A 16636-nucleotide genomic window follows, 5' to 3' on the forward strand; every position below is an offset into this window, starting at 1 on the left:
TTTCGTCCGTCGCAAATTTTGGTCCGATTTTATTTCAGGCGTAAATTTGCTACGGATTTATTTTCCGTCGCAAACTTGCGATGGATTTTTTTTTCCGTCGTAAATTTGCGATGGATTTTTTTTTCCGTCTGAAATTTGCGACGGATTTATTTTTTCCGTCGCAAATTTCCAACGGATTTATTTTCCGTAGCAAATTTGCGATGGATTTTTTTTCCGTCGCAATTTTGCGACGGATTAATTTTCCGTCGCTAATTTGCGACGGATTTATTTTCCGTCGCAAATTTGCGACGGATTTTTTTTTTCCGTCGCAAATTTGCAATGGATTTTTTTTCCGTCGCAAATTTTGGTCCGATTTTATTTCAGGCGCAAATTTGCGACGGATTTATTTTCCGTCGCAAATTTTGGTCCGATTTTATTTCAGGCCCAAATTTGCGACGGATTTTTTTTTTCGTCTGAAATTTGTGACGGATTTATTTTTTCCGTCGCAAATTTGCGACGGATTTTGCAACGGATTTATTTTCCGTAGCAAATTTGCGACTGATTTTTTTTCCGTCGCAATTTTGCAACGGATTAATTTTCCGTCGCTAATTTGCGACGGATTTATTTTCCGTCACTAATTTGCGACGAATTTTTATTTCGTGGCAAATTCCGTCGCAAATTAGCGACGAATAATTTTCGTCGCTAATTTGCGATGGAAAAAAAAATCCGTCGCAAATTTCATCGCAAATTAGCGACGAAAAATTCCCCGTCGCAAATTTTCGTGGCAAAATCCATGTTTTTTTGTAGTGATAGGTAAGGGAAGAGATAGTTTCAGCAAGAGCTTGCACTGAAGTTGACTCGATCACGGTTGTTTTTTAGGTGCGTTTGATAGTCTAGAATTGCACATACTAAAAGAGCATTGTAAGCAATGATATTTAGCTTGAGAGTCTATGCTTATGCATGTATCACTTCATAATACATCTTTCACTTCTTGTGATGCTACAATATTATAGTGAAAAGAACCCTCCATGCGGCCACCATTGCGCTGTCTCTCACACCCAAAATCATCGGACAAATGAATTATATGCACGCAATAAAATGAAATCGAATCTAAGGTTTACAGACTTGTCATGAATCTAAAATCCGAATTCAAGAGGTAAGAAGTCAAAATCTTTAGTAATGCGAGTATTAATTTGTCATTTCTCTTAACTGATTTCAAGAGTTCAATCGATTGAGAATTGAGTAGATAGCTAGCTCACTGATGCATGCAAATAAAGGAGACAGATTTGTGGTGACTCCATATAGGAAATATCACGAGTGAATAAGAAAATCAAAGACTTCACTTGGAATAGAAACTGTGCAAACACAAATCGTACCGGAATTCAATTGACGACAAAGTTTGGAAAATACAGTCACTACAATAGAACCGAACGTAAACAAATAGTGTCGGAATTTAATTGACGACAAAGCTTGAGAACGCGAAGATACTACGTCGAAATTTAATCGACGACGTAAAACTCATGATAGAGATATATGCCGGAATTTAATCGATGGTGCAAAATTGAAAATTACAGCTAAGAAACACGCTAAAATTTAATCGACGACGCAAGTTTGAAAACAAAAAGTACAGTGTAGGAAAGTAAAAAAAATTGAAAGACTGTCTTTTTGTTTGTTTGTGCAGGAGTTTCTCTAGTAGATGATTGATTGTATTTATAGCGGTTGGTCATAACCGTTCCCGAGCGATTTTCCAGCAGTTGTATCCGTGTCCCTCCATCTCCGAAAGTTTTGTGCCCATATTCTCACGATGTCATGATCTTGTCTCCAAACGGTTGTTCCTTTAAAAAACGTGGGCTTGTTGCTCCACTACTTCAATCACTTTATTCTCCGGTGACTTCAAACTTGTAATTGCATCTTAATGCTCTTTATGCGTTCAACTTTCTCCTGGCACCTTGATAGTTTACCAATCTCATTAATTAATCACCGACGTGCGCCAATATGGATATTGATCCTTGTGGTCGTCAACAATGGGTCACGTGCTTGATAATATATACGCTTTAGTCACGTCTCTATCCATATCGACAGCCTAGTCAGTTTTTGGTGCATATAGTAGTATTTCCATACACGAAGCAATTCCAAAGACCAAATACTATTTATAATATAATCCCCAGTTCTGCACTAAACCTTACTGACATAGATGGTTCAAAACTTATTGCAATCTAATACGGAAGGAAAGCCCATAAGACTCTCAATTATAGAATTCTAAATGTCAAAGAATAAAAAATAAATAGAAGGAGAAAAAAGATGAGGAGAAATATAGGTGAAAAAAATGAAGAAAGCGTAAAAACATATATGGAGGAGTCTAGTAGAGAGAATTGTAGGTGCAGAGTGTGGCGATGAGGGATGAGATACATATGATGAGCGAAGGAAGCAGAGTGACATTCAGGAGTCAGATGTCACCCAAGTTCCCAGCCAGAGTAATGGTGCTATCTACTACAACACGAGCGATGGTACCCGCTTTTGTCGAAAGCAAGCCGCCATTATACATTCCTCTCGAAAGCCGAGAAGACATGACGCGAGATAGTAGCGACAAGTTGACACCTGAAACGATGAGGAGTGTGAGGTAAACGTTACAGAATCTAATACATGATATCAAGAGCAAGCCTCTTTGGAGGTGATGCTCAACCAGACTCAAGTTTAGTTTGGATATCGTGTTTGCCATTCATGTTAGGTACCTATGAGTGTAAATATCTGCATTAAAAGCAAAAGGTCAATATTGACAAATGCATGCCTAAAAAATAAGGAACCTAAAGGTAAAGGACAGTTTCTCCAGTATTGTGAAGTGAAGGAGCACTAAGTTGCCAAATAACGGAGAAATATACAAACGGGTGGATCAGGTCGGGTAAAAAATGATCTGATCCAAATTGACCAATTTCTATGCAGTACAAATCCAATGACCCATATTCGATTAAGAGATATCCGATTCGACCCATATTGTTAAAACCTTTCCCGAAAAACTTATAGACAAACTGAAATGAGAGTACAGAGCGAGTGAGCGCGAAATTGAGTAAAGACGAGAAAGAGTCATAGAGGTAGATTTGGTCTAAATAAGTTGTGAACTTATTTACCACCCATATTATTTTTGGTTTTACCATTCCAAACTCATTTTTTAACTCATTTACTAAATATAGCTAACTCATATAATAACTTAGCCCATCAAATATAAGTTAAGTAATGGGTCTATGACCCATTTTGACAAATCTAATTAAAATCAACATAAATGTGACCAGTATCCTAATGGTTTGGTTCTACTACCTGGAACAACATATTCCCCTTATCACTTGTATAGTTCTTTAAATATAACACGCCATGCTATTTGATGAGACATTCACACTAGAGGTGCGGTGAGGGATGACTGCATACCATGTGGAACCAAATGGTCAAATAATTTCTAAGGTGACTATTCGAACTCACAAGATAGGTTCTAAATTCCAAAATTTCGGAATTAGGGAGTTCAGGGTCGATTATAAGATTTGGGGTCATACCATCCTACATTCTATCTTGTGCTTGTGCAGGTACCCTATACATGGTACCACCCTAGATAATCTTTCTCAATTAAATATAGATTTATTAATTTATTTATGAATTTCTCTTTTTCTTTATGAATTTTGACATTTAAATGTGGGCAAACCCCAATCCCACTAGAGAAAACAAATCTCTAACTCCATTTATCCCTCCCTCTCTTTGTGACGAACTTGGCTATGTTAATGCTCTCACTAGAGTAGGATAGACTTCCGATGTTATTACCCTTTTAAGAATATATTACCATTAGACATCAACATGCATTTTATCAAGTAATTCAAATGTTTTGTGTTGAATGTTCAATGACAATTTTTTATCCAATAACACTTTCCTAAAAAATGCGGGGTAGAATAAGGTACCCTGCAACCCATGGAACTGACAAGTTCCAAGTTCTAGGATAGTTCCAAAAGCCAATAGAGTAGGTTTCAGGCCAAGGCAATATCCTACCCGTCCTGGAACTTGCAAACCCGTAGGCGCAGTGCATGTCCAAATTAGAAAAATCTGTAAGCTCTCTATTTTCACTTCCCCTTTTCTTGAAGGAAATAAATATTTTTGGTCGAAAGGGAAGTAAGTTCTTAGAGTGCAGCATTATAATAAAATTAGCACTGCCTAAGAAATTATAAACTGATCAACTTGAACAAAATCTTACCTTCAAGCACTTCGGCCGAAACGAACATGATGAGTCCCGAAATAACATACTGTGGAACTGAGTAGGGAATGAATATGTGGAAGCTTAGGAATATGCCAATGCAAACCACAATTTCAGATGCCAATAAAATTTGCCTACAGTCAAATCAACGAGAACGATTACAATTTTTTTTCTTTGGTCAGAGAGAATGATTACAACGAGCATATCCAAAATCGGCAAAATATGATGAGTAAAAGGCGAGGCTAAACTTTCCGTTTTTACCTGTCTTCAAACATGTTACAAATGTAGTTTCCGACTGCAATGTTTACGGGGAGAACCGTCAGGCCAAGGCACGCCAGGAATATGGCAACACTACTTGTGGACCAACTGAAGTAATATGTGGTAATGACACTGGATTCTGAAAGTAGTATCTCCATTGCATACTTTAGCATGAAATAAATCAATAACTGTACCTATTAGATAAAAAAATCTTTGATTAAAGGACATTCTGAACAGAGTGCTTTGGCTCCAGAAGAAATTACCTAAAACCTGAAAACATTTTAGGTGAAGAATAAGGATCGAGAATCAAGAGACTTCCCTTCACCAGCAGCTGGTGAAGACATATAAAGATGCAGGAAAGTAGGAATTAAAGATATCCTTGTCTGATGGAACATTCAAAGATGCAGCTCAAGTTTAAGCTCTTGGTATGATCACAATATGAATGGAAGCCTTCCCACTTTCTTTTTCAAGGTGGCCTAGTACTTCAGATGTGACAACTCAAGATCAAGTGAAGTACCTATCCACAAAAACTAGAAGGGGCCGAGTACTCCAAAGTCAGAAGCCTATCATTTGAGGGTCTGCTAAGATGCATTACTCTAACGATCACCCTGGATAAGCCCCTCCCATAGAGAACGACAAAAACTCCAAGCTCAGTCTGCAACCTTTCGGTCAATGTAGTGAGAATGTCCATATTCATGTTCAAATCCTAGGACTATGGCAAATTCTCACACTGTGATCAGATGATATCATTAGCTGCCTGAGTAAAATGGACATACTTAACAGCTGGTTTGTTCACACTTTATGTATTTAAGCTTTTCAACATCACATTATGATGAATACAAAAGACAATTTATGTGTCAAACTTCTAGAGCTGTAGGAAGGAATGGCAAACCTTAACAGAAGGTGTCAATAACCTATACGCTGATTGAAGTGAAGTTGCTGCTCAGGGAGATTCTTCAGGAGTTTCGTCGCGTCCTTCACATTCGTCATCACCATCTTCATCTTGCTCCTTTCTTCCTGAGCTGATAAGCAATGGTTTTTTTATGCCATTCTCCAGCGCATCACCCTCTCTTCTGGTTCTGCAATAAGCAAGTCCCAGCATTCTGAACTAATCTTTTATTCTTATAACACTCTCGGGGAGAAATGGAAGAGCTACAGTTACTTGGCAATTATTTTAGGTTGAAAGAAGATTCACAGAGAACACACACAACGATAATAACACAATAAATCGTCCCAGTCACAGATAATATCCCATCATCTAACACGACATTATTATCTAGACTATGGTGATTGTCCTTCAGGAAACCTGTTCCAATTTGGTCCTCTGGCAGACATCTCGTGCAGTGAAGTAGAATGACAGGCAAAAGCCATATGGCTAGATGCATTACTGCAATCCCGCTTAGAAAAATCAAAATGTCAAGTAAATGTAACTTTTTGGGGGTTGGGTTCAGACTACAGAAGAAAGGGTTTTGCAAAATGAAATAAAAAAGGCTTGTGACAGAGATATTTGCACTTTGCCTGATTTCACACACAGTCAATTACCGAGATCCTGTAGATAAGGTCACAGCTTCGAGTTTATCTCTCAAATATTTGTCTTGATAAAACAAGCAAATTAAGCACAACCTTAGCTCCCTTGATGCCAACAAAGCCACCACCCAGCTGATCTAGATCTTCTTGGTTTCCATTGAATAAGGTGCTAGCATTACCATAACCTAAGAATCTCAAATGCTGAAATGGCACATGTCCATCCTTGCCAAACGGAAAGACGTTTGCTCCGATTTTCACAAATTAAGATCTAAAGGAGCAGCGGGTACTTCTATGCCATTTACTTGACAGGATGTCCTTGTATCAACATTATCAAGTCTAAAAGGATTAGATTAAATGCAAGTGCTTCAACAAGACATCTTAGCCAAGGATATGACCAGCAAATACAGAATAAAAGAAAAATGTGAAAACACCATATACCAGCATTTGATTCCTGAGGTGTTTCATTTGCCTCCACCTCAAGAGAAGATTCCTTAAACGAGATCCACAACCATATTAAGTATATAAGCCAAACCACAGCCATTACCCATCCAGGCAAAGTGTCTTGATTAAATATTGTCAACTTGTACATCTTAAAATTGTATTGTAGTAGTCCAGCAAGAGCAGGACCACAAGCCATCCCAAGAGCACTTGCACTGACAAAACCCACGGAGGCCTGCATGCGGATCTTCAATGGCACACAGTCACTGATGTAACGCCGGTTAACAGCTCTAGCAGAACCTAACCTGAAATTGAAGAGATGCAAGTCTGTTATCCTTTTACTTTCCCATCACAGATGAACTAGCGTGAAGTCCTTCATTATGAAATACAAAAGCAGATGCAAAACCTGCCGCTATTAGATACTTTGGGGTTTCTTCAAGTCAGTAGCCTCTTTTTCTATCATTTCAATGCAATGAAGGCAGTGAGAACAAAAGCTATGGCCAAATTAGAGGAGGACAAAGAGCACGCTCCACCATCGGCGGACTGAATGAACCTCAATGTATTCTAGATGCTCTATGTTAGAATGGTGTCAAATGATGAAGTCTTTTTTTCCTCGTACTTGTTTTTCACTTCTTGCTTTTTATCCAGCGTTTTATCAAAAGTTTGGATTTGGCTAATACAAGAACCAGAAGTGCATAAGGTAGGCAACTGGTCCTATTCTATCTGAAGATAGTTGGTTCTGGTCAGAAATCTGGAGCCCAACTAATCTGTTAAGATGCAGAAAATATTCTGCACCTAACTTTCAAAACTCGTAGTTGTGCATGCGGTGTAGCATGGTGTCGGAGGAAACGACTTTCAGTATAATCCATTGATTTGGATGCTAAAAGCTAACTGGATCATCAATGGAACCTTGTGTACCACTGTTCAAAGTTGAAAACAACTCATAATAACTAGCCAACTAATTCCACAGCTGATGTACAGTCGGCAGCCTCCTTGCGTAAGAAATCAGAAAAATGGGCTACTATGGATAATAGAATTAAATTCAAGAAAATCGACATTCTTAGTGCACAACTGCAGATTCAAAGAGAGCAGACTCTCTATTGCCTTCAGAAACACAAAAGATGTCCTCTGCTCTATGCGTTAGAAGACCAACGACAACTGCTTTAAACATAAAAAGGTAATCCATATAGCTAATTCGACCTCTGTTTCCTATGGCTTTGGTTTTATATGCAAGGACTTCTGCCTTAATACGGAGTACAAATAGAGTCATGAGCTTGAGTAATCCTGATAAATGACAGTTTACATTGGTCAAATGAACTAAAAAAGCATTTATTGTTCATATCACACCATGGACTCATGAGAAAAGACAAGAAAAGGACTTTTTACTTGCCCACAAGAAAGCCGACCCACAAGAAGTATCACTATGGAATCAAGATCATATGCCAACGCGGACATGACATTGCCTACAAAGAGAACGATACTGCTGAATAGAAGAGTCCTGACGTATGATTTATTTGACCAAGCACTGAAATACACCGAGGAGAATATCTGTGCCATTGCCATTGCTCCAATCACAATACCACAAACTGTTGCTGCAGCTCCAAGACTCAGGGCATAGTCATCTGCTGTGGGGACTATGATGTATGTATTGACCATAAAAAGGAACGTGTTGGCCAAGTTCAACATAAGTGACATAAAATGATATCTTTGATCTTCAACATGTTCATCAACAGGAGCAGGTAGCTCTTCTTGCAAAATGAGTGCATGTTGTGCCAGAAAGTTAAGGAAATTAGTTGAATGTGTTAATCTGTCCACAGCAGCTTTCATTGAGTCAATGATAGGATCCTGCAAACACGTGGCATAATGAAACAAAATCCAAGACTGGATCCCTACATGAGAGAATCAACTTTTGGCTGCAGGGAAGTACTAAGCTGGCAACATGATGTACTTGAGCAAGTTGAACAGAGAACTAAATCTAAGGGAAACCTGGAGAGGAAGAGGTGGCTGGTCATATATTGATAGGTCGCTTCCCTGGCGGTCCTGAAGTTCCCCTAGGTTACGCGAAATTGCACCAACTACAGCCCCTATTCCCTGCAATACACATGGAAATATCTTAAAGAATCAAAGTTTTCGCGTAGACTGTCCATTTAGCAGTAGAGGAAATGCAATGCAGTACATTTAATTTGACAATCACAATCCTCTAGAAGAATTTCGATAAGCGACAAGAGTAAAAGAAGATGTAACCATTTCAGCACATTACCAAATTCTTGAGCAATTGCTGCAGCTGGGAGTAAGGGTGATTTGCACGAGTCTTGATATAGTGGTCGGTGAATTGACAACCAAAACGCTTATCAAACTTCTTCAGTATCTTACGCAAACCTATTGCATTTATTTCGATGAAATAAAGAAACTTCAGAAGATCACTTCCCACAATTCTATAGGCTTCTCTTTCTTCAGATATTTGAGATATATCAGGTTGCTCCTGAAGAGCTTCTTGCTGCTCGCCAAGCTTAGCTATCCTGCTCGCAAGTAGGCCTTGTTGTTCCAACAGGAAAAGGACGATTTTTCAATCTGGAATCATACGAAGAATGAAGCAGTTGAAACCTATTTCGTAGACTCAAGTAAAGGGAGAAAAGCATGAGACATTGCATTGTCGATTTTTCCATAAAAGAATTACCTGCACGCACATGCTCTCACACAAACACGACACCCCACCTGCACCACCACTTACTTCTTAAGCACAGAATGCACGCCATCATGTCCATCCACAACCCATGAGATACTAAAAAAATGGATTTTTTTACCTGTGCAACCGTGTAATTAGTGCACTTGCTAAGTAACAAAACAAGGAATTTTCCAGTTTTCAAAGTATTCACTTTTCTTGTGGTACATATGGTCGGTGCTTTGAATAGCAACTCATTTCCTATTATGCATACTTAACAATACCCTTTGAGCACTCACTAACATGACCTAAGAAACTAATTGCACCTTCCTTTGAAGCGGCCATATGCTCCTGCAAGCTAAGAGAGAGAGACATAGAAGCCGCAAGTGACTTTCTTCATCTTCAAAATAATTACAGCTTTTTTTTGTTCAATAGGAAAAAGACAAGCAGGCACAGGATTGTCGTTTTGTCAACCTGCTAAATCAATTACATAAAACACTTCGTGACTAGTTCAAAATTTACCAGCCGTTCACAAAAAAGCAAAGCTGAATGAGTCGCATAAAAAATGACTCCAGAGACATACAATAATAAAATAGCCAACCAATATCGCATCCTATTCAGCGACCGTGTTTGAAGCATGAATTTCACATTTTCTTTGCTACTATAACACCAACTCTCATGAACAAGTATATACTTCAAGGGATGTGATACCTGGTTATCTAGCATCCTTGAAAAATCCTTCAGGACACGCCGCGGATCATGTATTCCAAGCTCAATTTGTTGAGCATATTGTCTCACCTTTTTCTTCATCATCTTATAATCGATGTAGTACCTATATAAAGAATCAGAATACACCGAATTTAGAGAAAATTTCTCAATGTACAAATATGTGAAAGTAGCAAAAAGTAAAACAAAGAACAATGCTTTAGACAATTAGTGTGACCTTTGTTGAAAGAGTTTGTTATCATGAAAAGAGGTGAATCTTAGTTATGAAAAGAGATGGCAAATGGTGCTGTCTCTTGAGCATCAAAGAAGCAAACATGTATAGCTCAATCAACGATGGAATCTGAATTTATATCACCATTGGCTGCTGGTAAAAAGGCTGAATTACAGAATTTGCTTTTGGATATAGAGTTGTGGTCACAACCAATTGCAGCCATATCTATACATTGTGATTATGAGACAACTATGTCTAGGGAATACAATAAAATATACAATGGAAAATCTAGACATTTAGTTTGTAACATAAGTATATTCGACAATTAATTACTAATAAAATTATTTCAGTAATTTATGTTCAGATAAATAATAACTTAGCTGATCCATTCACTAAGGGACCTCGAGAAGTTTAATTAGCAATACTACCAAATGAATGGGTCTTAGACCAATTGATAATAGTCAAGTATACTGGAAACCCAACTTTATAATTTCTAATGAAATTATTAAAGTTCAATGGGTAACAACAGGCTATTATATATTTATGGTGATCGATTACTGGGACACAATGTTAGCACTCACAGAAAGTTAAGAGGATGGATGTAAGAAAACACTCTTAATGAAGTTCAAGGTTTTAGCAAGGCAATGTAAGTTAATAAGTTAGGAACTTCACATCTACGCACATAAGAAGTGGTGCTGCTTCTAGCAAAAGTTGGATTAACTTTTGTAAATGTTCATGAATATAGGAGGTAGCACAAGGCCATAAAAGTGCTAAGGCATAGGAAATTTCTAACCGAACGTGTATAAATTCATATGTGTGATCATTTCATTAACAAATGGAATCATGGTTCAAAATTTAATCTACCGCTGATTTCGTTAATAGAATTATTTACATTGTTGAGGTGTGGTTCATACTCCTTAGCGATAAGACAACACGGGGGTCCTACTTGAGGGCTTTTATAGTTTGAGCCCGAAAAAGAAAAGTTTCATGTTTTTTAATTAAATGGTTTCCTAATTGAAGTAAGTTTCCTAGAAAAAGGTTTCCTATTTTGAATTAAATTATTGCCTATATATATATATATATATATATATATATATATATATGTCCTCTTTCTCTTTGAAAGACGTAATAGAGAGGTGCGATGTGCTAATTAAAATGGAATCCTCAACTGGACGTAGCCCTAGTTAAAGGTGAACTGGGATAAAACCTTGCGTCTCAAATTCTCTTTCTCGCTTTTACTCTTTGTTTTCTTTGTGATTGTGCGCCGAATCCTAACATATATTATTGAAAAGTTCAAATCTTAATAGATACCTTCTTGTATGTATGAATTTATGTATATTAGTATATATAACAAATTGAGTAAGCGATTGTTAAAATAGTTTGTTATCATGAAAAAATGCGACTCTTGGTTATGAAAAGAGGTGACTCTTGGTTATTAAAAAAAATGATTGTTGACTTGAAAAGTGGCGATGGTTCATCATGAAAGGTGGTGATGGTGGGAATAAGGTACCTATTCTCAAGAGATGCGTCGATTGGTTGTCTATAAATAGCATCGAATCATACATTGTTCATCACAATTATTCAAAATAACAACTTCTTCTTCGTAACTCTCCTTCTCTTTTCATAACACATTTGAGGTGAAATTTCAAGAAAGAAATTGAATAATTGTCGAACTCGTTTCTCTGTGGCTCTATTTTATATCTTGGAGGTATATTTATTATAATCACGGTAGCAACAATAGTGGAGCCAAATAATACCTAAAGGGTAGTGATCGTCATCACGCACCAATGCATCAAAGATCTATAACTACTGCTCTATCTTCAACAACAATCAAATTTCTCCAACAAACAAGTTATCAATTACTCAATTTCTCCATTGGAATTTCGCCTTAAATGTGTTATCAAAGTTATGTGTATGAAAAGAGAAGAAGAGTGTTACTAAGTAGAAGTTGTTTTGAATAGTTGTGCTAAACAATGTATGATCTGGTGTTATTTATAGACAACCAATTAACACATCTCTTAGAATATGTACCTTATCTCCAATATCGCCACTTTCCATGACGAACCATCACCACTTTTCATGTCAATAATAACATTTTTTTTCATGATAAAGAGTCACATCTTTTCATGATAACAAACTATTTCAACAATTTTCCACTGCCCTTTTTTTGCTATACATGAATTTGAGCTTATGTAATGACATGGCCGGTTTGATGAGATAATTTTAAGTTGTGATCATGCAGGAATATATAAACTACTTAGTAAATGATGCAATAGATTCATTTTGAAATCTACAGATGTAAAAGAAAATTGAAGGTCTGTTAAGATCATGAATGCGTTATGATGATCTTACGTGATTTTAGATTAACATGAAAACTGATAATGACAGTTTCGAAAAATTTTCAACATTTGACATCTCAAGGAGGTGAAGGGAACTGTTCACTGAGCAACAATGACAAACGTTAGACAGGTGATATAACACCATCTAGAAACAAATTGCATTGCTTTAGATCTCAACATGGGATCGTGATCAAATCACCACCAATGCCTATCTTGATTAGTCTCCCTAGGACTCGAGCAAAAGAAAGGGCAACGGAACCGCATTTAACGTATTAGACATACCCTTGCCATTCCGCAATTCGACTTTCCTTCAACTTTTTGCCAAACGCAACAATCTTTATCTGCAAACAAAGTATAAGAGATAAGAGAATACAAAATAAATAAAAAAGAAGCTAAATATTGCGGTTTTGCAATCTTAATAAAATCATGAGACATGAGTTGGTTATCAATAAGAAGGATAGTGATGAAAGAATATAATGCAAAGTCACAAGTACGCCAGTTAAATGGGTGGGTTGGATGGGTTTGGGTTGGGTCGGAGATGATCCGACCCAAATTGACCCATGTATATGTAAGACAAATTTAGTAACCCATACCCGACCTGAATTGACACATTTAACCCGTTTTAGCAATTTTTTTCCTTCAATTGTTGCCTTTGAAGAATGAGTGACTCCATGGACCAGCTCATCGAGTTAGTGAGCGAGCTTGAAGGTCGGTTCTGGATGAAACATGAAGATGGTGGTGAAAGTATGGCCTGAGCCATTCATAAATTATGAAACAGGGGCTTTGGTTTTGGGTTAAATATAGACAGGATCTTAATATATTGGGCTTGATGAAACTTCTTCAAAAAATGCCGATGAACCGATAATACCAAGGTCGAGAAGACTGTCTGAGCTTTATGAAGCCACCAATGAGCTTCACCTTGTAGCTTTATTGCAAATTGTGAGCTGCTTGTCCACGATGATGCTGCCAAAAAAGAAAAATGGAGGAAGACCACGAATGGAGAAATTGAAGCTAGCAAGAATAATCAAACAGGGGAGCTTACTGATTTTCCGAAGGAGAAGAAAGCGATCGATGTCAAATGGGTGTACAAGGCAAAAAAGAACAAGAAAGGTGAAGTGACAAGGTATAGGGCTAGATTAGTCGCGAAGGGATTAAAGCAAAAGGCCAGGATCGACTATGATGAAGTTTTTGCCCTATCATTCGTATGGAAACGAATAGATTAATCATTTTTGTTGCAACTCAAAATTATTGGCAAATTTATCAAATGGATGTCAAATCAACATTTTTAAATGGCATTCTTGATAAGGAGATTTATGTTGAACAATCCACAGAGTTTATTGTGAAAGGTCACGAAGACAAAGTGTTGAGGTTGAAGAAAGCTCTATATGGGCTTAAACAAGTACCCAAAGCATGGAATTCCAAAATTGATGTTTCTTTCAAGGCAAATGGCTTCTCTCAATGTCCATATGAGGATGCACTTTATTTGAAGCAAGAAAAATGTGATGTTCTATTGGCTTGTTTATATGTCGATGACCTTGTTTTAAGGCATCCATGACGAAGGAATTTAAGATGATTGAAAATGGTCTCATGAATTTATTTTCTTGGCATAAAAGTGAAGCAAAGTATAGGTGGGATTTTCATTTCCCAAAAAGGATATGCAGAAAATATCCTTGAAAAATTCAATATAAAAAATTGTACACCTGTCGATACACCAATGGAGTGCGAAGCTGAGCTTTAGAAATTTGATGATGGTGTCGATATTGATCCAACATACTATAGAAGCTTGATTGGAAGCTTGAGATACTTGACATGTAAGGAACTAGATATCATGTACAGTGTTGAAATTGTGAGTCGGTATATTGAGGAACGGAAGTCATCTCATCTTCGTCCAAAATCATCTTCGACAAATGACGTATCACATTATGAGGAAAGAGTCATTTGGGCCATTCTCACCAAATTCAAAGACTTCTCCCTCTTGCACATGTTTTTTATCCACGTGTTGAACAACAAGAAAGAAGGTTGGCAAACTTCCTTCCAGTGTATTGATCGCTTGCATCTTTCGGCACAAGGATTCGACGTTACTGATGTCACCGCTTAGAGCCTGCTGAACATCGAGATTGGGAAGAAAACACTTGAAAAGATGAAGCTGAGAATGACTCCTGATGGATGGGTAAATCATAAGGATGAATTGATCCATATAGGCCAAGGAGATGATGAACGAGCAAAGGTTATTCTCAAGGAAAGATTGCCAGAATAGGCTGAAAAGGAAAGGAAGAAGAAAGCCAAGGCACTAGTGTAGAGACAATCCATTGACCCAAGAGATCACCATCACCGGTGGAAACATTTGCTACTCCTGCTGCCGCTCTCGCGCAACTCCAAGCTGATGTTTGAGAAATCAAAACTACCATTTTCAATATTTCTTGATGCTTAGTGAAACTTGAGCAGTCCATCCTAAATCCAGAGTGTTATAATCCAAACCTCCTACCTCATCCAAGTAGAGAAAACGCACTCGCACCTCCTAAATGATGTTATCTTTTGTGCTCCTGTTTTCTTATTTGCTGCCGTTGGTTGTACCCCCAAACTGTTGAATTAATGAAACTACCTTTTGCATATTATCCACTATTCTTATTATTATTTTTATGCTGATGACAAAAAGGGGGAGAGATTTTGATGTGATAATATCTGAGCCAATGTTTGTTGTTTATAAAATATGCTCCAAAAATATTAGCATCAAGACAGGGGGAGTTAGACAGGAAGAGTTATATGCATTGTTGATAATTAATGTTTTCTAACATATATCATGTTATCTCTTAATGCACGTGCTTTGATGATTTCTTAATTATCTCATGCATTCTGAAACATCATCAAACTATGGATCTTTGTAATTCATTCTCATCCTTAAAAATTGTTTAGACTGCTGCGTCTCCTCATTCCTTGAAAATATGGAGATTCAGATATCTGCATTTTGTAAGTTCTTCAAATGCAGATTTTTACTTTTACTGCAACTTTATCAAACATCAACTTCTCACATCTGCGGGACACTAACCTTCCAAGCATGGGCAAATCCCGTAACACTAACATTTTATTCCCATGAGGACAAACAACCCCTAGACAAATCATAAATCCTGACATTGACTCTTGACTCAAATGACTCTAGAAAAAATATACAATGCATAGGTCTCAACAAAGCACGGGAAATACTTAAAGACTCATTCTCGGCTTTCCCAGCCAGCTCTTAATATTTTTTACATAAATTTCTCTAGAAGATTCCAAATTGGATGAAACTTGATTCATAGGAAAGAAGAAACATAGTGCTTTCCATACATCTATCATCTGGCTACATTGAAGCACGAAATCAAGGAAGCTCAAAAAGATTCTGCTAGCAAAGATGGACTTAACCTCTAAGCAATTTCGCATCAAGTGTTGGATAAGCCCTAATCTCCATGAGATGTTCCTTTGTCATTTTTTGAAAATTTTCAATAATTTATCCAGTTATTGTAACTCATGTTTGTGACTTTTTGTGCATACGCTATGGAAAGTTGGATTACCCCTGACATGGGAACCACCAGCTCAGGGCCCAAACAAATAACATACTGGCAAATGTTTGTGGAGAATCACAAAAAGTTGCTTGAGAATGGACAGAAGTGGGTGAAGGAGACGGCAGATAAATGTATGTTCGTCTCGACTTTAATTGCCACAGTGTTGTTCGCTGTTACTTTCACTGTGCCTGGAACCAATAATGACAATAATGGATTCCCATTAAAGGACTCTATCCTAGTTTTTCCAATTTCATATGGGTTAGGTTTGCTCTACTCCGTAATGGCCATCGTTGTATTCTTAGCCATCTTAATTTCGCGGGATGAGCCGCTAGATTTTCTTGACAATAAGAAGATCATAATGGGCCTTTCTTCTCTCTTCCTCTCCTCGGCTTTCATGCTGGTGGCCTTCGCTGCAACTCCCACGTTTGTGCTGGATAAGACATTGCAGTGGGTTGTTATTCCCATTACTTTGCCGACCTCTCTTCCCGTGACTTTATTCATAGTACTTCAACTTCCCCTGCTATTCCAAATGGTTAAATCCAACTATGGACCTAGCATCTTTCGTGTCAAGGGCATACGGAAGTGAGGCATAATTATTGGACGAGATCATGTGATTGACGAATTTAATTTACGCGTATTTGTCTTCGTTATAGTTGGTTGTGGCTGGGCAAATGCGATAATGTATTTCCTCAAAGTATATGAACAATTACTATTCAAAATTATGTTTCA

At 37.5% G+C, this 16636-nt stretch overlaps 1 protein-coding gene and 1 pseudogene across 1 annotated transcript; one reads left to right on the plus strand and one right to left on the minus strand.

Moving 5' to 3' along the window:
• Nucleotides 1–2338: 2338 nt before the first annotated feature.
• Nucleotides 2339–14351, minus strand: LOC130140077 (SPX domain-containing membrane protein At4g22990-like; annotated as a pseudogene).
• A 1548-nt stretch (nt 14352–15899) lies between these two features.
• Nucleotides 15900–16493, plus strand: LOC130140078 (uncharacterized). The gene has a single exon (XM_056318448.1). The coding sequence runs from the start codon at nt 15900–15902 to the stop codon at nt 16491–16493; it is 594 nt and encodes a 197-aa protein (XP_056174423.1).
• Nucleotides 16494–16636: the final 143 nt, after the last annotated feature.

Source organism: Syzygium oleosum, unplaced genomic scaffold (genome assembly GCF_021117445.2).
Source record: "Syzygium oleosum isolate NSW1041296 unplaced genomic scaffold, Sole_v2.1 Sole_v2.15, whole genome shotgun sequence".
Taxonomy (NCBI): Eukaryota; Viridiplantae; Streptophyta; class Magnoliopsida; order Myrtales; family Myrtaceae; genus Syzygium; species Syzygium oleosum.

Excerpts from the sequence above, each read along its gene's own strand:
- LOC130140078 (XM_056318448.1), top strand. The coding sequence starts at position 15,900 with ATGGAAAGTTGGATTACCCCTGACATGGGAACCACCAGCTCAGGGCCC.